Here is a 24,845-nt window from a genome sequence, read left to right as displayed (position 1 = left end):
GTAATTTAATTTTGAGATTCACAAGCCTGCCAATATCAAAATACTCCTTGCTCTGCCTTCCAGATTTTCCTTGGTCTTGCTAGTAGTCTGATATTAATAGAGATTAGCTCTCTTCAAATATGATTATGGCAAATCAGCTGAACTTAAGACCCAGGACTAAACCAGCCCTGATATGTGTGTCAAGACTACACTTTCCACCTTGGTTCCACATATACAATGCATATGTGCAGGGTTCCCAGTTGTATGGAAGCCTTCACATATACAAATGTTAAAGCAAAGACCCTTTCCCTTCACATGTTCACATGGTTTGATGCAAGAGGTGTAACACCTAGATAGGGCCGGTTGTCTTTTGTGCTTCGTCAGGAGGTATCAGAAGGTAAAATATGGCCCACTAGTCAACTTCCAGTGCACCATCAATTATTACCTTAAGAGCCTTCTGGATTTTGGGGTGTTTTTTCCCCAAAGAATGCTATGATTCTTGCAAGGAAAGATGGACCAGGTAACCCACCATCTAGTCTAGCAAGGCACTACTAAGGATAGCTCCATGCACCTTAGTTATCATTAATAATACATACCAAGTTTCACTCTTGCTTTGTAAACTCAAGACACAATAATGGAATAGGGCTTCCAGATTAGCAGCATCAAATTCCCTCAGCTGCCAGGTTAAAATACTGAGATGGAGGAGAAACCTGTGAGATCATATGGGTAGGTCCTGGTGATGTCACAGAGTAGAGCCAGGCAAGGGTTGGAAGTGAGGCCAGAACTGATTCTGGACCAGCTGATTATGGAAAGATGCATGGGTGGAATCTAATAAGTAAGCCCTCCATGAGAGCATCCTGAGTCCAGGCATCATGAGCATCCTGAGCATAACCACTGAAATAAATGAAAGTCATGGCCAGCTTACATCTCATTGATTTCAGAACACACTTAGGGATAGACTTCAGGGATATCGGTATGCAAAGGGATTTTCTTGCAGCATCTTTGAGACTAACTGTGTAAAAGAATTTGCAGCATTAGCTTTTGTAGACATGGTCTATGTAGAACTTTCATATAGTAATCTGTCTCAACGGTGCTGCAAGTTCCTTTTGCATACTCTTAGGAATATAAAACTTTTGCCCTTCCTGTTCCTGAGCAATCGTGAGTTAACTCAAAACAACTCTATTTTCCTCATATGTGCCTAGAAAATCAGGATTTTGTTCCCCTCCTCCTGCTGTAAACTGTGCATTTTGCCTCAGGAAACAACTCAAATTTCTGGCGGGGAAAATTGGCAAAATACCTTATGCCTGTTACCCAGACAGTTTACATAGATGGCTGCACCAAGACATGCTTTCTTTATTTTTGAAGCCTAGACCTTCTGCCATGGACTGGAGAAGGAGGACAGGAGCCATTAAAACACAGGGACAGTAGCTCCTCAGAAGATGCAGTGCAGTGCTTCCAGTCCCCACTCTTCAGAAACAAAAACAAACCCCTCAGATCTTAAGGTTAAGAATTCTTTATGACATTAAAATGCCGAGAAATCACCACATACTATTGCCATCTCATCTTATTCTACAAAAAGCAAGGGTGATGGGAGAATGTGTTACATTGCTTTTCAGCATTTTAATGTTGCAGATGACGTAAGGGATTAACCTGAACAGAAAGTGTAGAAACCCCACAAAAGTGAGTTGATTTTCACATGACAGTAAGGGCTAGTGAGGTTAGGTGTCCTACCCTAGTAATAACATTTAAAAAACATATTCTGCACCTCTCGTAAAACTGAGAATTCTCAAGGACAGAAAAAGAGATGTGTAGTTCCACATAATTAAAGATGAGCCCAATTCTAAAAACAACAACAAAACTTGTAAAAACAATAAAGCTTACAAAATTAACTGAGTATTATAATGCAGTGTTAACAGCAACCAAAACCACAAGCAGATTTATATTCTGTTTCCTTCTTGGACTGCATTATGTTCCCAGTATAAATTCCTAACATTCCAACAGTTCCATGTAACAATGCACCCAATAAATCTGCTTAGAAATATTGCAAAACCTAGGATCATCTGCAGTTGTACAAGATGCAATTGTCTAAGAATCTAGACCTTCGTATGTTTACAAAGCACTTCACCATGGACCTGTGACATTTGCTATCCATTTATTTAATGGCTTTTGTCAGCTGCACTGTAATATGTCTAAAGAGGTTTCAGTGGAACTCTTTGTGCAACTGAGATTATATGTTGCATAACTGATTTCTTTGTATATACGTGTACATTTGTTGTTGTTATTATTTGCCTTCAGATTGACTTTGACTTACAGTAAGTTTCTGAATGAGCGACCTCCATGAACCCCAGTCATCAATTGCCCTGAATCCATGTCTTGCAGGCTCAGGGCTATAGTTTCCTTAATTGAATCAATCCATTTGCAGACTGCTTTGCCCTTTACCAAGCATTATTGTCTTTTCTAGTAAGTCATGTTGTCTCATTACTGTAGAAAACCGATTCAATGTGATTTTTTCCTTCTGCCTTTTCACATGGACAAAAGTGATGGGAGCATAGCGGGATGCTCCCGTCACTATCATGAAATTGGGCAAAGATTATAAGATGACGGTGCATGATGTTGAGATAATTTCGTCATTGTCCCATGAACAAAGAGGAATTCTAGCATCACTTTTTCTTCAAGGGAAAGTCCTGTGAATAAAATGTGATGGAACAATTCCTTTTTATTCACAGGATGATGATGCGATTGTTGCAACGTTGTGCTGCAGCATCTGATAATCTTTGCCCAATTGCACGATAGAGATGGGAGCATCCCGCTATGCTCCCGTCACTTTTTCCCATGTAAAAATCTCCAAAATTTGCTGCCTATTATCCTATTTAGTATATGTGTGTATACTGGTACTATTTAGTACATGTGTGCATACTATGTCAACCTCATGTAGAAGTCGAGGGCAGGTTTGGGGGGCCAAAATTATGGATTTTTTTAAGTCGAGAGTAAAATATAGGGGCATGTAACAAAGGATCTAAAGGATAAAGCAAAGGGAAAAGGTGCCAAAGAGCTTAGAAAATTCCAGCAGGCACAGTTGTTTGGATGAAAGAATAGACGTGGATCAGTGCTTCCAGGATTACACTCTTTCCTTTCACCAGGAGATGGTTCCTTTTTTAAAATGAGCATTAAAGCTCAGCACTTATAGTGACCCATGGATAATTCAACTCTGTTTTTGGAGGTCAGTTTTTAGATGAAAATTTCTAAACTTGTACACAAGTATATACAGTAGTTACCATATATACTTGTGTACAAGTTGACATCATGTATAAGTTGAGCAAAGTTTTTAGGGCCAAAATAATGGATTTTGATATAAACCGTGGATAAGTCGAGGGTAGAATTCAGGAGGCAGAAGATTTTAAGATCAGGTTGGAAGTGGAGGGGGGAAAAGAGAAGCTTGGTCTTCAGAGGAAAAGCAAGGAGGAGGAGGAGGAAGAGGAGGAGGAGGAGGAAGGAAGGTTTGGAATGTGGGCTGCAAATGGAGGGAAAATGGGGAAATGCAAGGAGGAGGAGGAGGAGGAGGAGGAAAGGTTTGGAGATCAGATTGAGAAGGGTATCACTACACACACACATACACACTCAAACTCATGCCTTGCTGCTCTTTCAGAAATCACTGCCGAGGCACAGAGAGTGGGGCATTGGGGCAGCTATATAAAGGACCTTTATGAGCAATATTACTGATTGTTGTTGTTAACTGCTCTCCAGTCGATCTCAACCCTTGTTGACTGTATTGACCCATATACAAGTTGATCCCCAGATTTTAGGGTCAATTTTTGGGCATACATTTCTTCATAATCAAGTATATGTGGTAGGTTCGTTTCCACCATCACTGAAAAGAAGGAAGAGACAAGCTGCTCTTATAACTTGGAGAAAGTAGAGCCTAGGTCAAGTTTTACATAATTTTAAAATACTGTAATAATTTTCACATATGGATGCAAATTTGAAAATAACAGAAATGTAAAATATCTTACCATAAGAGGAGAAGACTGTGATTTGGTAAATGATGTACCTGCTCCATTTGCTGCCCAGGTACTAACTGTTCATGGGCAAGTTGAAAATCACTGTTCTAACTTCCTATGATTCTGTGTCTTCAAACTGGCCTTGAATGAAACAGGCCCTCAAATACAGAATGTGGATAGTTTTCTAACATAGGACCTTATCACACGAGACACTTACTGCACTGGAATCATGGCCCAAGCACTTCAGAAGCACGGAGGTTGGATCGCTGGTCGCGTTTTTCAAACGTCATTGAGGCATTTCGCTGTTCTTCTGTTGTCAAAGTGTTCACAGAGCAGACATTTTTTGCATAACGGAAGATCGTGTTATTACAGAAATGGCTGCTCCGTGAATGATTCGTTGATGAGAGAAAAGTGGGACACGCTTGTGACGTTGGAGAAGCGTGACCAGCGATCCCACCTCCACGCTTCTGAAGTATTTGGGCCATGATTCCAGTGCGGTAAGTGCCTCATGTGATAAGGTTAATAGAATTTGTGGCCACCTTACTGAGACAATGCCAGAAATAGAGGCATTATGGGACAATGGCAGATACATTTCAATTTCTCCTATTGGTGCCATGGCAGCAGCATTCTAGCATCTGAACTTACTAGTTCTTTGAAAGATCATAGAATAATAGCCTTGGAAGGGAGTATAAGGCTTAGCCAATCCGTGCCATGCAGGAATATACAACTAAAGCACTCTTGAAAAATGGCCATCCAACCTCTGTTTAAAGACCTTCAAAGAACAAGAGTCCATCGTGGACCCCACATGGAGAAATTTGCATGGAAGAGGAACAAGATTGAAAAGTCAAAGCAAAACAAAAACAACCCCCACCCCAATGCCCCCCAAATAATGTCATGAACTACACCATAAATCTAAGTGGAACTAATTTTATGTACTTCTAATATGCTTATACTCCTATATACAGCTTAGCCAGTGTGGTGTAGGAGTTTAAATGTTGGGCTCCCAAAGACTGTGATTCTAATTCCCACTCAGTACTAGCCTTGGGCAAGATGAGGTTTGGTAAGTCACACAGTCCTCAGCTTTAGAGGAATGTAAGGACAAGCATCCTTTGAATAAATGTTGCCAAGAAAATGCTATGAGAGGGTCACCATAAGTCAGTGTCAGCTTGAAAGCACATGGCAACAACAGAGGTATGTTTTCTTCTGTCCAACATTAATGTGATTTTTTTCTTTCTTCAAGGAGTAACAAGCTAGAATCTCACCACTGTACTAAAGTTCCCTTGATTATGTGTCTCTCTGATGTTGAAAGGAAATAATATGAATCAAAAGTTTTAAATAGCACAGTGGGGATAGCGCAAATACGAAAGCAAAAAAGACAAGTCTGCCTAACTGTAAGAAGGTATCACATTTACCACACTAAATGGTGGTGTTAGATAGTGAAGAAATACGTGGCATTTCTGTAACAGAGACCTTATCTTGGTGAAAGATGCCTAAATTGGTCCCCTCTCCCTCCCACCACAATCCTGGCCCCTTTGGTCAACAGCAGCAGCTGCATTTGTATTGTGCAATGATACAATCTTTTGGAGAGGCCCAGTTTGGGAAGGAAGTTGACAGCCATGCTAATGTCAAGATTTCTTGGCAGCTTTGACTGGCATGGATTTTTATCAGGTGTTTTCCCTGCTGGTTTACAGTTAGAAACATCTCTGTTTGGCTCACAACTGTTCCAGATGTTCCAAAGTCCTTACTAAGCCACGATAGAAACAGTGCAGCTTACATATAAATCAAAGTAAAAAGTTAGTTTGTTCTAGAACAAGGGTGGCGGAGGGAGGGGAGCTAATAAAAAGCCATTTACAAATAAGCAAGAACTTTGCAGAAGAACTTCAAATGACATGGAGAAGCAAAAAGGAGCAACTGCCAAGTGTAAAAAGCTGGTTTCCACAATATTGTAGTCAAAGAACTATAACTGGAAAACTTGAAACAATCATTGTAAGATGAGTGCTTAACAAGACTGCCTCTTTGCTGGGAGGGTGGCCAAGTGTGTTATTTTGCAATGTGGTCCTCTGTTTAGAGGATATCTAACCCAGGTCTAATTTTAATGATACAGTAATCATAAGAAGGAAAAAAATAGTGGCCCCATCAGCAGTTAGCACGTATGAGACAGACTACAAGTCACCCAGTCACTGGAGATTATCACATGAGGGTTATCCCGTCCTTGTCTCGTTCCTGTCCCATCCTTCCTACACGATTACAGAAAGGACTTTCAGATGACGTAGAGCAAATCCTGTCATTAACCCATCCGAAAAGTGTGATTGACTGCGATTGCGCAAAAAGACTTTCAGATGACATTGTGCAGATCCCAACATTAACCTGTCATTAAAGCGACATTGGCCAGCATTTTGCATTAACAGAAGTTAGTGTTATTGTAATACTGCTTAATGATGGGTTAATGGCGGGATTAGCCCTACAATTTGAAAGCTTTTCGAGCTATTGCAGTCACAGATGGGTTAAGGATGGGATAAGGACAGGGAGCAGTCCCTGTCCCTAACTGGTCTGTATGTGATAATCTCCACTGTGTTCTCTGCCACAGTGAGATACACTGTATTTCTGTGTAACTAGAGTAACTACAGTTGGCTCTCCACTTTTGCAGCTTTGATTGTTTGTGGTTTTGATTAATATATTCTCTCTAGGAATCTCTAGATCCTCCAGCACCTTCTGCCCCAAGCTGACCATAGAGTTATGCTAGATGTTCCTAGACAAAACACTCCTCTAGGCATTTGTAGGTCCTCCAGCATGATTCTATGACCAGCTTCTGGAAGATGTTGACCATAGAGTTGCACTGGAGAACCTGGAGATTCCTAGAGGGGTGTTCTCTCAAGTAAAAAGAATGGGGGGGGGGGGGTTTGTGGTGTTTTCACCATCACGGGGGGCCTTTACCCCAAACCCTAGCAAATATGTATTTCCTAGCTTGCATATCTACATAAAAATTAGCATAGACACATTTTAAGCAAATTGGTGTTCTCTTCTTTTGATGGTGCCTTTTTTCTTTGTTGGCAGAACATAACTGACCACCCTTGTTGCTGATGTTTTGCAGAATGTGTTTATGTTTGGAAGAAAGGGTGTTAACTATGGATGTGGTGAGGAGATGAGGGCATAGTCCCAGAACTAAGAATTCTACCACCCTCCATGAAATTGTCCTTCAGTTCCCACATATTTTAAGCATTACAGGAAGTGAGACATTGAAAATCTTTCACACTGAGAACTCTTATATTTGCTGTTTCCTTGGTCACTCCACTTATACCTTTTCTTTGGATGCCTAACCTTATTTCTAAATACTGAACTAAAGTTTTAAGTTATTGCAATATTATAAAACTGGAAAGTGAAGGAACATTTAATTAGGAATAGAAAAAAATCCTATTTGGGGGCAATGCCTTCCTTCCCATCCCCAAATCCACTCTCTTTTAAGTCACAATACTTTTCATGCAGAACAAATGTATCTGACTCCATGGTCTCTTTTTCCTGGCCTTTTGGCATTCAGCCCTACTCAAAAAAAGTTTTGAATGCCAAAATCCTCTCAAAAGAATGATTTTCAAAGAGCTAAAAGAGGAAAGTCTAAAGAGGAATGACAGTTTTTTCAACATATACATTTATCTGACTTCTTTCTGCTGAAAGCAGGTTTTTAGAGTTTTTGAATTGTTAAAAAAATAACAAATCCTGGCATCATCTGTTTGATCAGAGACATCAATAGGACAAAATAAATGTATGTATATCCTACGGAAAGTAAATTTCAAATCACTTTTCCCTCCTCTTCAAAATCATGTTACATCTCCAGCCAATTACTGTATTGGAAGAAACAGTAGCACTTTTCACATTACATTTCCATTATGATTTCATCATATTATTATGAGGATCTTCCTTCCAAAGGGTATTAGCAAACACCCTACACATTTGCGCATACATACATGTATACACACATACAGGTCTGACAAAAAGCAAAAATATATTTTAATTTTCACAAAACACAATAATTTGCTATTTTAAACCTTCATAAAGGTGGATGCAGACTGCAGGCTTTGGGAACTAGGATAAATTATAAATGGGGTCCAGCCGTAATATGACTTTTAAAAAAATCCAAATATACATATTGAACATAAGCAAAAAGGGGGCAGAAGCGCCCCATGTGCTGGTCAGTAACTGTCACCCGATGGTGTTCCCATCTGAATGCAGTGGTTCATTAAATGTTGGTGACCCTATAGTTCTGTTCTGGGGTATTCACTTTAAAGAGTCTCATTGTTGTTTGTAGATGAAAACGATGGAAGAAGTAGAAAGGAAACAAAAGCCAGCTTTTGTAGATTCCACACCAGTCTTGACGATTCAGAAAATACTTGGAGAAAATGAAGTAGAAGGTCCATAATAACATTTGAAGATCTCTTCCTTCTTATACAGTACAGTATTAGCAAACTAACTGGCCTCAGCAACCGTCACAGAAACCAATCACATAATTTGTTGCACTTTCCGTTAAGGGCTCTCTGTATAACTATAGACATACAGATAGATATAGGTAGATACATAAACATGGGGATACAAGCTGTTTGACTGAAATAGTGCCTGCAAGACATGAAATCAGAGTTTCATGTATGTACTCTTTAAATTTTTATCCCACCTAATTTCTTTTTGATTCTGGAGACCCTCAATCTAAGTGCTATTAAGCAAGGGATCAGAATTTAAGGCAGATCAGGCTAATAATGTAAGTATTTGTATTTTATGAATTCTGCCCTACCCCCATAATCCAAGATGGGCAAGAAGGATAATCTATAAGCAAAACAATTTAGTATCGGTATTTTCCCATTTTAAAAAGCTTCCCACCAAAGGAGCCCTTGCGCATTCACAGAATGGGTGTCAGAGTTATCTTTCAAAGAATATCCATATCCTGTTTTTTACAGGCCTTTGGAGAAAGGAAGTGTTAAAGATTGGGGATGAGCTGTAGCTCATTTGCAGTCTTGGAGACTGGAGGAAAACTCTGTGCTTTACACAGAGAAGAAGATCCCAGGTTCAGTCTTTGGCATCCACAGTTAGAGGTTGGAAAGGCTCTCATTTCCCACCAGTCTGAAACCTTACAGCCACTGTCAGTCAGCATGCTGTGAATGAGACACAGCTAGAGGGACTGTCAATATAAAGCAGCTTCCTATGTTGGAAAGTAGCTAGAGAAAAATACGTCTTTATGTGCCTTCACAAATACAGACAGTGTACAATGCACAGGAAGCTGCTTTCACTGCACCATAAACATTACCATAGAGGATCCACAGCTTGGTTAATTGTACATATATGTGATACAAAATCCAAAATGGAAACTGGTGTCATCACAAGCAATGCACAACCAACATATGGCATGATGTGCATAATAGGAGTTATCTATGTTTTGCCAGAAAGCCATGATAGAATTGACAGTACTGTGTTGGCAAAAACATTGTCATCCCTGTGTCATCCTGATCATCTTGTAATATTGCCAGATTTATGTCCATTTATAGAGATTTATTTGCTAACTTATCCACTCATAGGATTGGGTCAGAAAGAGATTTTTGCCACAGGAGATTGGGTCAAGGAAAGAGACAGTGTAGTCATATCCCCTTAGAAAATCATTTAAGGTAATCCTCTACCATATAATATGCATGATTCAATTCATTTTTCCTCCAGCTCCTGTTCTCCCTCTTCTTCCTCCTCCTCCATGTCTTCCTCAGAATGATCGCCATTCTTCCAAGGATCACTGAATTCAAAATTTCCTTCAATGTCCAGAACTTGCAGATGCTTCAGTCTTTGAAAGGTGGTTTCCTTTACAGCATTGAATGCAATCTTGTTAAACCTGCAAGATTTATAACGAATTATTTGGTGTAAAATCTAAATATTTGGGGTTATTAAAAGCAAATGTGAGATTATTTGCAAATCCTGCTGTTCTTCTTGAGATCTTGTAGACTCTGGTCCAAGAAGAGGACTCTGTATACATGTAATGGCCCTCAAAAGGGAGAAGGAATGTCATTTCTGTTTATATCAATAATATATCTATTAATCTCATTTCTATCCTTAAGAATTTTCTGCATTCACAACTTTCTTAGTACACTCAGAGATTTCTGGCTGCATACAGAAGGATTTGTACATACAGTACTTCCATGTTGTTTGATCACACCCAAGTATAATTTACTCTTTATATGTCTTCACAAGTACTCATTCATTCATTCATTCATTCATTGATATGCATTCAGAGAGTGCAAAATGCCCATTATATCACCTGACGGAAAAAAATACTTTCTACTTGTAGTGTAAGAGTGGCCAGTGTTTTTTCACAGGATTAACTGAAGACATTATGCTATCCAAACTGTTTCTCAGTTAGCAATGGCCATCACTTGGAATGGGTAGAATACAGGGAACCAGTACTTTGATGCAGTGTGGTTACCTATGAATCACTGTGGCTAGAGTCCAATAACTACATTATGCCCATTGGGCTGTGTATTTGCTTTTCTCGAAACCACACCAACTACATTTGAAACTTCAGAGAACTTTCCAAGACAATTTATTATATATTATGAGGTGGTAAGATTCCAGTGTTCATTTTAATTAAAATGGAACAAATCCTACTGGGTGTGCCCAATCTCTGAGGCATACCAAAGAGTTATTTGAATCTGGGCCTATATGGGAGGCACTTCAGAGAAACAATTATCTTTTTCCTGGGCTACAAACCTGAGATAGATTCCTTTTATGTTGGGTGTGGATTCAAAGGCATCCTCTGGCACAGTGGTGATCCTATTGTTCTGGAGGTAAAGATATTCCAAGGATTCTGGCAAATCAGAAGGAATGGAAGTCAACTGGTTGCCAGCCATATCTAAAGTCTGCAAAAGAAGGACAGCAGGCAGAGCATTTGGTGAAACACTTCACAGAAAACACTAGGGTTGGCATCACCTAGTCCGGAAACTTAGGGTGTCACCCCCCCATTAATCCCCTCCCATAGCACACCATACAGAAACCAGTGATTTTTTTGTATTAATGTTACTCATAAATCGTAATTTCCATACATCATCGAATCTAATGGCAATAATTGTAACATAAACAACTAGAGAAATTAAACTCATACCTTTAAATTACAGTATCGCACACACAGCCTAAATATATTTACATGTACAAATTTGGGAAGATGTGATGTTTTGAAAGAATTTTTTAAAAGGATTTTTAAAAATGAAAAATGGAAAGAAAAACAAACAAACCTGGGACCACTTATTTTTCCTCCCACTGAGCCTTGCCCCACTCACACCATTTTTTTTGCTGAGCTCCAGCATTTAAAAGGGACCCAGGCAAATGCCACAAACAGCCCATTTCTGCCCAAAGGCAGATTTTGGGGGACCAATGGTGTCACATCCACTTAGTGTTTCACTTGGTGCTGCTGCATCTCTGCACCCCTCTAATGACATCCCTGATGGAAAGGAACTATCTTTTATGCTTCTAAAGGGACTAGACTACTTTTATAGATTTTTAGTGCAATGAGAGACCTGCAGTTTGTGTAGAAAGGATGGAACTAACAGCTACGTGTCTGCTCAGAAATATGTCACACTGTACATACAGGCCATGTTCACTATATCCCACTAGTTAAATGCCCACAAAATGGTGAGTGTATGTATGAAAATGTGTCCATACACAGGGACGTAGCCAAGGGGGGGTTCTTGGGGTCCGCCCCCCCTTCCATTAGAAAAATGAATGGTGTGTGCTGCTGAGCCGCCACACTCAAGCCCCATTATAATGGTGGCACTTAGTCTGGACCCCCCCCTTCCTAAAATTCTAGCTACGTTCCTGCCATACAGTACAAGAAAATGAAAACATTCACCTCTTCCCAACTGGCTCTGAGCCAGTCTTGTTTCCCCTGGCCCTTGCTTTCTCCTTCTCTCCATTCCTTTGGCCTATTCATTTCTTTTTAACTACCCTCTTGCCTTCCCTACACCATTATTTTAGCACATCTCCCATTATCATCTTCTGATCTGTTCAACTGCTGCCTTCTTTACAACCATGTTAGCAAGACTGTTATCACATGTTTGATGTGTGTACTGAAATGTGGCCACAGAGCTGAGTTGTAGTTGGATGGCTGAGTGAACTGAAGTCCCAGCTTGCTTTTTTTGGTTGGCTTCACTACAACTGTCTTCCTCTTGGCCCCTACTTTTTCTAAGTTCTTTCTGGCAGCCTGATCAGCTGAATGAAAACAGTGGTGGCTCTGGTTGTTGTTTAAATGTGCAGCATTATAGAATTTGGCATTTGGTGCTCGACACTTTGGACATCGAGATTTTGGACAGAGGGAAAGGACTGGCCTATTGCCTGGTGATGTTCCCTTTTTCCTCTGCAGTGGAAGCTTGTTTATTTTTGCTGGTGATTTTGAAATTTTCTCCAAGGCAAAAGTTGTATTCCCCTTCTGTCTCTCTCTGCTTTTCTACAGTACCACTCCTGCCATTACTGATCAAACAGTTCAGGTGAACTACAGTTGATGTATTGTCTATTTTAATGGATTATTTTAATGGTTAATCTGTTTAATTCATGTTTTAAGGGAGGGAGAGAAGAACTGAGATATTGGGTCTTTTATGGATTCTTTTAATTGGAAGCTGCCTCTATTGTCTTTTGACAGAGAGGCAGGGTAAAAATAAAGATGATAATAATGATGATGATGATGATTATATACATGCACAAAAGTAATATTACAGAAGTAACAAACATGTTTTTTGTAAGTAAGTATGAAGTCAAGAGAACTTACTCCTAAGTGAATATAGGTTATTTTCATTATTTTAATTCTGTTTTGAAGACAAATATGATATAGATATTGTACATTTTATTAAGTAATTTTTTTATTGCTCTTCCATCATTTGTTTATGTTTATATGCCTAAATCCAGAATGATGTTTGCTGTAGCCTTGGGATTTTAATGTTGCCAGCCCGGCCCACACCAAAACCTATTCCTGAAAGTTTCCCAGCCTTCTAAAGCAGGTTTGTTTGTTTTGGGGTTATTTTGGTACACAGGGGGCTGCAGGAAGAAGGGGTATCCCTCCACCACTTTTGCTTATCGAAGCTGCTTCCGTGGGTGCAATTACACTTTGGATATTAGCCTGAAATTTATGAAAAAAATTGAATGTATTGAGTCTGAAAATTAGTCCACTGTCTTCCAGACATTGCTGGCTTCTACTTTGTAACTAGGGTTGCTATCCTTGGCTCTGAAATTTCAGGACCAAAATACGAAGGATGAGCACCACCACCCTGCTTTGGGATGCCACAGGTGCAGGACTTGGTGATGTTATAAATTTGATGTTAGAAAGAGTAGCCCCCAGTGATGTCACCAAGCAAAATACCTTAAGCTTTAGCCACAATTACACAGAGTATGTCATTTTTTAAAACGTCAGTGTGACAAGGGGAAAATACACACACTTTTCAAGACAACATTCTTGCCCTGAGATTCCTCATCCTAATCCTAAGAACTGGAGAAGAGGGGGAAAGGCCCTAAAACGAAGGTTTGGGACCTGGGACCCCTATTGGAAACATTCATAGCCAGCTTGGCCAATTATCAGAGGTCATCAAAGCTGCATTCTGCTAACATCCAGAGGATCACAGCTCTCCACTTTGGTCTCACTGACCAACAATGGCTCTGTATCATTTCTAGCAGGGATCTTTCCAGCCCTCCCTTGATGATGCCAAGTGCTGAATCTGCAAACTGCAGCATGTGTTCTGCCATCAAGCTATGACTCTTCCATAGAGCCACTTCTATACTCAGAAGAAGATGATAACAAACTTTTAGTTAATTAATTTTTTAAAAAAAACAATCACTAGGGATTCAGGTCATCAAAGGCTAATATGTGAAAAGACCGATTATGGGAAGAAATAGCAGGCTGAAGAACCAGGCAGGAGGTTAAGCTCTCTGTCTGTCTGTCTGTCTCTAAAAATAAAACAAAACCAAAAATCCTTTTCAACATTTTGCTTAATAACATTAGCAATAGCAAGTACATTTCTATACCACTGATCAGTGCACTTAAGTACTCCCTAAGCAGTTTACAATGTGTAAGCTAATTGCCCCCCAACAAGCTGAGTACTCATTTTACCAACCTACAAAAGGATGCAAGGCTGTGTGGACCTTGGAGCCCTGTCTGAGATCGAACTCACAACCTTGCGGCTGTGAATGGCTGCAGTACTAGCATTTAACTATTGCACCACAAGGAAAAGAAATCACACATAATCATGTTTTAAAGCAAAGCAGCACTTTGACCATGCCATCTGAACACTTTTGGCATTTGTCCCAGCTGGTACCAAGATAAGTTATTTTAAAATTACAGAAGGAAAGATGTAACAGATATTTAAAATCATATTCATTTAATTATCATTTCCAGCCTCTCTCATCCAAGATATATAACAATACGTATGCCTATTTTATAACTACTAACATTTGCAAGGTGACAGGCAAGGTACTTTTAAAAAAAATGAACAATTTGTACATTAGTATCTTCAGCATCAAATGTGTGTGTGTGTGTGTGTGTGTGTGTGTGCACACGCTTCAAAGCTCTCCTCATTTCCATTACAGAAAGCAAGACAAATGCTTTTTAATGCTCCCAAGGGAACGTCAGGTTCAGAACTTGATAGTAGAACACAGTTAATGACCGTGAAGCAACTCTCAATAAAGCCTTTCCATATGGGTCCTTGTTTTCTGAACTGACCAACAAGGAGACATGTTCCATGGAGGATAAGAAATCAGTCAAGATGCCGAATTGATGGTTTAATAATGTCCCAGAAAAGGAAATTTTCTCCCCATTCAGAATACATAGCAAATGATTGCCAGCATCTGTAAGGTTTAGTGTAAAATTGTAATCCCACATGCAGAACTATGCTACAGCTGGCTATTTACCAACCCCTGGACTTACTGTAGAGATACTGCAGCCACCACCACCCTGGCCATTCTGTTCCTGATCAATAGAGCGAGGAAACTGGAGAAGCATCTGGCAATGTCCCTGTAGCCAGACATGAAGTGATTGCATCCTTCACTGAGATCTATAGAGGATTCCAATGCATCTCAATGGAGGCTGTAATCATTTCGCATTGGGCTACAAGGACATAGCCAGATGCTTCTCCAATCCCTTCCTCCGACCACTCTCTACCAAGCACAGAATGGCTATGGGAATAGGTTGGAGTGGCTGTACAGTAAGTTAGTGTGGAGAGAAGAAGGAAATATCAATGTGTGCATCAACCAAAAATACATAAGCATACGTTTTACTTATACATGTGTATGCCACTAACAGGATGCCATCCCATGTCAGACTCACTTTTGTTGCCTCCTCCACTGCTAGCACCACCATAATGCTTGGTGGCCTCCTTCTCCAGCAGCAATAGGAAACAGACATGAGAAAGGGGAAACACTTCCAAGAGGGCACCAGCCATATATATACTCCACAACAGCTTCCAAGAGCTATTTCTCTAGAGTAGTGCCATTTCTTTAGCGGAGCACCACGATGGTATCACTTTGGAATTCCTGCTCTAGGTAGCTTATGTACAATACACAAGACAATGAATACTCAAAAGCTTAGCTGAAAACGTATGCCCAATAATGTAACTGAATTTATTGCCTCAAACCTCTTCTACATTTTAATTTCTAAACTGGAAAAATAAAAGTAATTTGCATATAAGCATTTAACCATCCACCCATCCATCCATTTTTACATCTCAGCAAACCTCATTATTTCTCTGATTTTTGTCACTAGGTCTCTGTTGAGAAAAATACCACAATTCTCTCATTTTTGCTTATTAGATCCTAGGTTTCCATTGCTCTGAATTTTCAAGCTCTATAGTAAAATAAAACATTTTACACTCTGTGTTTTCATATTAAACACATTTGAACAATTCCTTTACTATGCAGTCTATTCTAGTTGTTGAAGCAGGGTTTCCTTGATACAGAATTTGTTAGGGTATTTATTTTTTTTCATAGCTACATTTATATAAAACAGCCAACATAATAACACTGATATAACTGAGGTTCAAACTACTGGTAGACATTAAGGCAGAGGTAAACAATAGGCAGGGATTGGAAAGAAACGTTGTTTCACTCAAGACCCTGAAGGACTACATGAACATACCTAATTTTCTCCCTATCCCCTAAATTTGAGGGTCCAAACTATTTATTTGCCCCCAGTTGCCCATGTCCAAAAATAAGCATCTGAATTTATTGGGTGGGGAGTCACTTTTACGGTGAAACAGATCTGTTTTCAAACAGGAAATGACTAGACCACTATCCATTTTGGGGGGAAAATTTGCCTAGCTTAAAAATGTGAAAAGGCCCTTGAAAATGTCCCAAAGAGAACTAAATGGTGACCCAGTGGAGGCTTTGTCGTATGCCATGAGCCATTTGGGAGCAGCTTCCTAAAATTTGGTGGGCCACAAAAGAGTCTTGGGGACTTACATGTGGCCAACATCAGCTAGCCCTGGGTTAAGGGAAATGCCTATTCCCTAGAAATAGCATTTTTCTCCCTCTCCAACAGAATTTTCTCAGAGACATGTTGAGCAATCAGACTTGCAAGTTAGGCAAGTGTTTACCTTCTAATGACTAATCACAACATAAAGCACACTACTGTGATGAGGAAATCACAGCCTATGGCAAACATTTTTCACCACATGAGGGAGGATGTGTTCTAAAAATGAGATTACTGCAACTGCCTTTGGAATCTGTTTGCAAAACTACTACAAGTCCAAAATGCTGTGGCCAAACTGCTGAGCAAGGCTGTTAACAGGGAACATATAATTCCCTAGTTGAAATGGCTTCACCAGCTAGTGGTACATTTCCAGGCACAATTCAAAGTGCGGGCTATAAAGCTTTATACACTGTGGGTTCAGACCATCTGCAAGACTGTGTCCTTGTCTGCACTGGCAAGGATACCCCAGAGTATTCTGGCCTTGGAGCTGAGCTGACCTCCCCCCATTACCTGGCCTTCCATTTCTGTGCTAGGGTAGCTATCTGCACAGACACCCCTTTGAGCTGCCTGGTGCGTCCTCTGTTGCACTGAGGTCAGAAGGAGACACCCAGAGATGACCACACGGTTGGGCACCTAGTTCTGACCTCAGAGGGAGTAACTGGCGATAGTGGCAGATGTGCAGGGCAACTCAGTGGTGCATCTATGCAGACGGTTGCCTGTGCACAGAAATGGATGGCTGTGCATCTTCCCAGAAGATCTGCAGTAAAGGGTAGGTTATTTTAATTTATTTTAAGCATGTTATACCCTGGTTCTGGTATTGAATATTCCAGATGCTACCTGGATGGCTCCCAGTAGAACTGGGTTTTGAGCTGTGCATCCTCTGAACAGGACATCACCAGAACGGGGGTGGGTGGGTGAGTGTTCATCTCCTGATTTGATCCTGCCCAAGATCTGTGAGGGAGAGCTTTCTCTCAATTCCACCATCAAAAATCACAGGCACCACAGGCCTTCTCAATGGCAGCTCTCAGACTGAGAAATTCCCTCCTACAGGAGGCCAGATTGATCCCTCTCTGCTCTCTTGACACCCGTAGATAAAGACCTTTCTTTTTACCTAGGCTTTTGTCTGTTAAGTGTCCATTGGAGAGAGTCTTTTAGTTGGGATGTGCTATTTCCCCCCCTATTGTCCATTGTTTTAACTTTTAGGATGAACTTATTGGGTCCCATATTGGGAGAAAGACTTGCTATTCAATAAATAAATAAATAAATAAATCTTTATCTAACGGTTGAATTTGACCTTTAGGAATGTGATTGTACCTTGAGGCTGGTGAGGTCTCGCCATGATCCACTATAAATTGAACTGATTTTGAGTTTGTTGTTACTCAGATACAGCTCTTGAAGCTTTGACATTCCAGATAAGGTACCCCTGGGAATGGAGCTGATCTCATTCACTTTTAGCTTTAAGCTTTGCAGGTTCTTTGGGAAGCCATAAGGCATGGTTTGCAGATTATTGCCTGAAAAATCCAAGGACTTCAATAACCTCAGCTTACGGAAGGCCTCCCGATGAATCTGCGAGCTGGTGATCTTGTTGTAACTCAGGTTTAATTCCTCCATAAAATAAGTGGTAGCAAAATCATTCCTGCTAATTTCTGAGATCTGGTTATGAAGAATCATCAGAGTTTTCACCCGTCTGGGTAGCCCACTAGGAATTTTTTCCAGCTGGTTGTTATACAAATGGACAGTGTGCAATTTCTTCAGACCTTGAAAAGCCTGTGGATGGATCCCGCGGGCCTTCAGTTTGTTATTATGAAGAAGCAGGTATTCCAGGTTCTTAATCTGTGTCAAGACATCCTTGCCAATTGATTTAATTGCATTCTTCTCTAGGTGGAGAAGGACGATGTTTCTAGGTAAACCACTTGGGATGTGGGAGAGATTATTGCTGGACAAATCTAGGTACTCTAGACTTGACAGTTTCCTTCAAAAAACAAATAAGAAACATTCCCAGTTAGAAGGAAGGAAGGAAGGAAGGGACACAGATGGACAGACAGATTTTAAAAAAAGACAGTGGAACAATATGTGGCTATTTAGCCTCCGACTATATATTTTCCACTCATTTAACCCCGAAAGTGTCACATGATGTGTTAGCTGTGAGAAGCAGTATAATAGGACACTATTTAGAGCAGAAGACATAAAACTCTGAAGGAAAGGTTGCTTTATACATCTAATCTCCAAAGTCTCTCCCATATCCAGTTAAAAGATAGTACTAGGAACAAAACAGATATCTGCATGGTTGCTAATCATGCTTACCAGTCTGGGTATAAAGTAAGTGGTGGGATAGTGATTTTCCATTTATCACTAAATGTACCACACATGGGACAGGGTGAAACCTCTCTCACACATACTGATACCCACAACCACACACTCACTCCAAATCTGCTTTTATCCTTCTCCAGGAGGTTCAAACAGCAACATGTGAGGAGGTAAGAGATGGGATGAAGTGACTTTCTATATCTTCATTAGGCTTATTCCTAACAACATGTACATACTCCTTTTTGTATGACTAAAGAAAATTTTGGCTGCTACTATACACAGCAGACATTAACTAAATAATATTGAGAAGCTCACCAGAAGGTTTCATTGTCCATGCCCTCATTTGTTAGTTTGTTGTTCTGCAAATACAGCTCTCGAAGTCCTGAGAGCTCACTGAATGCTCCTTTGGGTATCTTCTCCAACTTGTTATTCTGTCACAAGAAGCATAGGAAGCAGAGCACATACAACCGAGCACAAGCCTGTTCTAAAATTATCATTATCAAAGTACAAGGGGGAAGCTCTCTAAGGTGGCAGGAGCTTTGCCTGGAGAAAGCCAAAGCAGACACTGCCTATTAAGTTTACAGATTGTGAAGACTAGCTGTAGCACAAAATGACTGTCTCCTGGCTTTTCTGACAATTGTTTGCAAAGCAACAACCAGGCTCTTCCTGACCTCTAGCCATCTCTTTTGGCTGACGACAACCCCAGCATAAGAACACAGCCTTCAAGGGGCAATACCCTTTGCCACCCAGACACCATGCTCAGACTTCTTTCTGTTTACCATCTGATATTAGTGAGTAGTTTGGGTGTGGGAGACGAATGGATTTGCCCATCAACAATACTGCATTCTGTTCCAATTGTAATGTAGAATGTTTTTGGTGAGAATGAGCTTGAATGAGCCATTAAGTTCCATTAGCTTTACAAAATGACAGCTCACAAAGAAGAGGAAAACTGCTAGACATGGTTTGCTGACGTGGATTAGCAAAACTGCCTGAATTTTTGGATTCACTTTTGTAGAGCTATGGGGATTGTCACGATAAATGTCTAAATGTCAACATGTAGACATTCTTCACTGGCCCTGGCACTCACAGCATGAAATGTCCTTTCAAAGGACAGCTGCCTGCCCACTCCATAACTGCATTCTCATAGGATATTATCACATGCAAAATCTGCATCAGGATAGACGCAAGTTGTAACAGTCAACAACGGATCTGATCACACTGCCTACTGCCTACTGCCCGAGTACTGGGCATTGCGATTAGAGCCATCGCTGATGTTTACAACCCACAGCTATCCCAGTGTGGATTTTGTGTGAGATAATCTCCTTAGCAAGCAGTTACATTTATTTGTTCGCAGTTGAGTGGAAGATGCTGTTTGACATATCTTGTTAGCTGCCTGGTGTTGGTTATTTTACTGCTGCTTCCATTGGATTTACTGGTTTTATTGTTTTGTGAGTTTCCTGCAATATCCTTGGGCATGGAGAGAAAAGCCTATAAATATAAAAGACTGACAGATTGATGGGAAGGAGTCAGCACTGCAAAATCTCCAGCTTCTGAATGGTGGTGGTGGTGGTGGTGGTGGTGAGACAGTTTGATCCAAAGGGAAATAACTAACATCCTACCTTTAGATGCAGCTTATACAGTGCTGGTGGCAGATTCTTGGGGACATATTTTAAAAAATTGCTGGACATGATCAAGACCTCCACATTGTCAGAGCCATTGAACATGCTCTCTGGTAACCCAGCATCTTCAAGTTTATTGTTGTGAAGATACACTGACCTATAGAAAGGAATAACAAACAAACAAACCAAAACTAAGATGGGAATCAGTGTAGACCACCCTCCTTGGTATTATTCTACGAAGCTGTCTGACAATGAATCTTAAGCTTCTCTCTTGATCAGGTATATATCAACTTTCACATATAGTTATTTGGGGTAGTCATGTTTGCCATGGAGCAAAATATAACAAAACCTGAAGAAAAAACAGCATTACAGTGATGCCTTTATGAAGCCAATCAAAAAGTGCAAAGTACAATACACAAGCCTTCAAGGTTCACTGGCATCTTCATCAGGCAATGTCATTAAATATCATACAGAAAAGTAATGGTATCAGAGTCACAGACCTGCATCTTGTTTGAGATGTTTGCTTAAGATATGATCTTGAGTAAGAATTGATGCTAGTAGGGGCCACCCCACTTTTTGGACTAAGGACAACACTTAGTAAAAGCCCAGTAATAAAATTTCCATTTCCATTAGCTGCATCAAAGTAACTCTCTTTGAGATCTAGGCTATCTCTTGGCCATTGCTATCCTCTGAGGCTGAAAGAGTGTGACTTGCCCAAAGACTTGCCCTCTGAGGCTGAGAGACTATGACTTACCCCAGTAGGTTTTTATGCTCAAGCAGGGAATCAAACTCTGATCTCCAGAGTTATAGTCCAACACTCAAACCACTACACCATGCTGGCTCTCACATTTAATGCACCTTTACAAGCTTCATCTCATAGGTAGGAACTCTTCATTGACACTAGTAACTATTTTGCAATAGTACTTATTTTACAGTAGTAATCATTGGAGATTATCCCACAGCCTTTTCCCGTCCTTTCCTCCCAAGCTAGATGTAAGATGTAAACTTTAATATGCGTATTTTATCGCACAACTCCATGCCCAGGTAGGAGGCATCCCGTTCCCCATCATGGCATCCCGTACCTGATCCAAGTTCTCCTGCACCTTGCAAAGAATGGGAAAATCCCATTCTTTCAAAAAGTGCAGGAGAAGTCCAGCAGTACGGATGCCATGATCGGGAACAGGATGCTCCTGCCTGGGCATGGAGGTGTGCGTAAAATACGCATATTAAAGTTTACATCTTACATCTAGCTTGGGAGGAAAGGATGGGAAAGGGCTGTGTAATAAATTCCAGTATCATTACATAGTAGATTTAACAACGTGAACATACAAAAGAGGCTAGACAAGACTGTGGCAGCTTATGTAAACATGGAACTGAGCCATCACATAGAAAAAGAGAGGCCACAGTTTTAACAAGCAAGGGTGCATCTATGCCATAGAAATAATTCAATATGACACCACTTTTAACAACCATAGCCGTTAACTACATGGGTACAGAATCCTGGGGTTTGTAGTTTTGTGAGGCATCAGCACTCTGGTTAAAGACCTACAAATACTGTACCATGATTCCATAGGATGGAGTTACAGCACTTAAGGTGGTGGCAAACTCCATTATTTTATTGTGTAGATGCACCACAATAAGTGCAAGGGTGAAGGCCACTGAACCCTCACCAGATTACCCATCCATGGACCTATTCCTGGTGTTTTTGTCCAGCCAATGTCATTTCTAATACTGGATGTCTCCTGAGGAGACAAGCGTTTGGAAAATGAAGATGTGGGGAGGTAGGCAGGGGGCTTCTCACTCATGCATTTCATTCACTTTGACAAGCAGAAAAGCACCCTCTTTGGCTATGTGATTGGGGCAGTGTTGCATTTAAAGTTATGGAATTATTTAATCACACTTCTTCAGATGTCTTATCTAGTTTAATATCACATGTTCAGACATGACATCTGTTTTGGCTCCTTTAAGTAACCATGGCTATCTTAGGGCTATTCCAGTTAGCCCACTGACACCATCTGCTCCAGGCAGACAGCCCTTGGATTTTTACTGAAATAGTCTTGCATCTGTCAAGTACTTTGCACTGCCAACTATTTATCTTTCTGAGTACTCCACTCTTAATGAAGGAAAACTGGAGAGCAAATACTCATGAGTGAAGAATGCAGTCTTTTTAGTATTTACACTGGGAAACAACTGGGTGCTCTTCAATATTTGAGGTCAACTTTTTTAAAAAAAACACTTTGCTCGCTTCAGAACACAGAGTCTGAATGTTATTCTTACTCCAAAGTAAATGAAGACAATCCTGCCCAGATCAGAACCACTGTGCACAGGTAAGAGATGTTTAACACCAGTATATCAGCAGCTATTTTTTTTTCTTAAATTCACATCCCCTTCCATGGAGACCAAGGTCCAATGTATGCCATAGCCTCATCCTGAGGCTAATCTGATTCTGCATTGCTGGAGGCACATGGGCTGGTTTTAGTCTGCAAGGACATTTCATTGAGGCATGCCCATTGTGCCTGGTTGGTGGAGATCTGTGAGGGTTGCAGACTGTTTTCCTATAGCTGGACACAGAACAATGTCATCATCTGCAGGATGATCTCTGGAGGATCCCAGAGATGCATGTGGATGCCTGTCATTGCATCTTCAGCTATAGCATGTCCAGAAAAATAGCTGGACACTTGTCTGCTACTCTCCCTTGCTCTCCATCAACCAGAAAATAGCTGGGTTTGGCCAGTGTTATCCCCATCCCATATGTCACCCAGTGCAGGGGGTGGAGATGGCCCTCTCCTTCACCATGGTTGCAGAGGTCTCCTCATGAGGAGGTCTCCATCACTATGGCAAAGCCAGGAGAGGGGTGTTTGGACCTCTCCTTTGCTGTGGTGACAGAGATCTCTTTGTGGATGCCTCCACTGCCATAGCAAAGCTGGGAGGAGTGCAGTGAGAGGAGAGTCGGATTAGGTGTCACTCCTCTTCTGGGGTGTTACCCAGTTAGGTCAACACTCCCCGCACTGTTACTGATGTCATTGGGTTCAGGGGACTGCTGCTGAAAAAAGGTGAGTTTGTGGGGTCAAGAGATTATTGTTTAAATATTTTTAAATATATGCATATATCAAAAAGTACCAATAAGCTGCCAGTGACCTCCTTTCTGAGTGAACCAACGTTTTTCACCATTCAGAGAAGTGGGATGTGCATGACAATATAGCCTTTTCTTATTGCAGCTAATGAAGTATCATCATGCATATGTTTGAGTGAAGCTAAAACAGATGCTAAGAACAGTCTTTCCTATGAACGACAGATTGCATAGCCAATAAGACACATTTATGACTTGCATAATAGACATACAGTATATTTTGATAGCCTTCCGGTATGGTGGTTATCTGCATGAAAGCAAGCGACACCAAACAAAAGGCACCCGTATGCACTGATCTGAATCACGCCTAAGACAAACAATTCCCTTCCTCAGAATATTATTGGTAGGCTACAAGTGGTTTATTAAACAATCACTTTTTCCTTATCCACCACAAGAAGAGTAATACATTTTTTCTCCCTTTGCTTCTTAATCCTATTCTTTACCTCAGGTTTGGCTTCTGTCCAAATGTGAGATCATAAATCTTTGTGAGATTGTTGGCTGCGAAATCTGCACTGATCAAAGTCCTCGGGAGGAATTTTGGAGCCACTGTGAGCTGGAAAAGAAGTACAATGTGATGCCAGAGGAGGAGATCACTGTCTGAGACACAAACACTTCAGGCTACCACCACTATTCTCAAGCTTTGCAACAGAAAATTGTTTCTGTGCGGAAATGCACATGTCATCACCTCATAAAGGTCCCCTAGAGCAGAGCTTTTTCACAATAAGAATGTTCTGTTTTCCTCATTAATATAAGAAAACAAGGCTTTGTTTATCTTTGGCTGCAAAGCTCTGGTAACAAAACAAACTACAGTCCCCAGAATTCCATAGCATTGAGCCACGGCAGTTAAAGTGGTGTCGACCTGGATTATTTCTGCAGTGTGGAAGCAGCCAAGAAGAGTTCTTCTTCAGTTTGTTTGTCTGTTTGCTTGTTTGTTTTGCTTTGTTTTTAGGTGAGTGGCTGGAGCTATTAGCAAAATGGACTGAGATAGCAAATACATTTTTATCCTCTGTTTATAATTCCTCTCAGAAATAGCTCAGTGCTTTTTCCTAGTAGAGTCCCAGGAGAAAACAAGAGTACATGACAGGGTCCTCCTGTAGTTTAATTCTGCAACCTCCAACAGAATAGGATACAAATAGATTGCACTGTTTTTGAAGGCTGCTTCTTTCCATGCCATGCGTGTCCTTTATAAGCCATACTTTTATCTACAGTTTAGTGTCAGTTGTAAGCTGAACTTTATACGGAACATAGGAACAGAATGAAATGAAAGAAATGAAATTTCCAATAGGAAATATCCTTCTAGTATGAATTTGCTTGCACAGATCCCAATTATAGATCTGTTATTTTTTTAGGAT

At 40.6% G+C, this 24,845-nt stretch overlaps 1 protein-coding gene and 1 long non-coding RNA gene across 2 annotated transcripts in view; one reads left to right on the top strand and one right to left on the bottom strand.

The window, feature by feature from the left end:
- Positions 1 to 7,670: 7,670 nt before the first annotated feature.
- Positions 7,671 to 24,845, bottom strand: part of PODN (podocan) — a 33,212-nt gene continuing 16,037 nt past the window's right edge. The window contains exons 5-10 of the mRNA XM_042465615.1: positions 23,937 to 24,046; positions 20,364 to 20,520; positions 19,060 to 19,175; positions 17,752 to 18,409; positions 10,707 to 10,855; positions 7,671 to 9,834 (exon numbers count right to left, since the gene is read on the bottom strand). Coding sequence (XP_042321549.1) covers positions 9,654 to 9,834; positions 10,707 to 10,855; positions 17,752 to 18,409; positions 19,060 to 19,175; positions 20,364 to 20,520; positions 23,937 to 24,046 — 1,371 coding nt within the window. The 3' untranslated portion in view covers positions 7,671 to 9,653. The remainder of the gene's footprint in view (positions 9,835 to 10,706; positions 10,856 to 17,751; positions 18,410 to 19,059; positions 19,176 to 20,363; positions 20,521 to 23,936; positions 24,047 to 24,845) is intronic.
- LOC121929744 lies at positions 12,361 to 24,069 on the top strand. The gene is made up of 3 exons (XR_006103731.1): positions 12,361 to 12,475; positions 12,891 to 12,982; positions 23,942 to 24,069. It is a non-coding gene; the product is annotated as an uncharacterized LOC121929744 (long non-coding RNA).

The sequence above is a fragment of the Sceloporus undulatus genome, chromosome 4 (assembly GCF_019175285.1).
Source record: "Sceloporus undulatus isolate JIND9_A2432 ecotype Alabama chromosome 4, SceUnd_v1.1, whole genome shotgun sequence".
Lineage (NCBI taxonomy): Eukaryota > Metazoa > Chordata > Lepidosauria > Squamata > Phrynosomatidae > Sceloporus > Sceloporus undulatus.
Note: the sequence above shows the minus strand (reverse complement) of the source record. Positions and strands in the feature narration are given on the sequence as shown.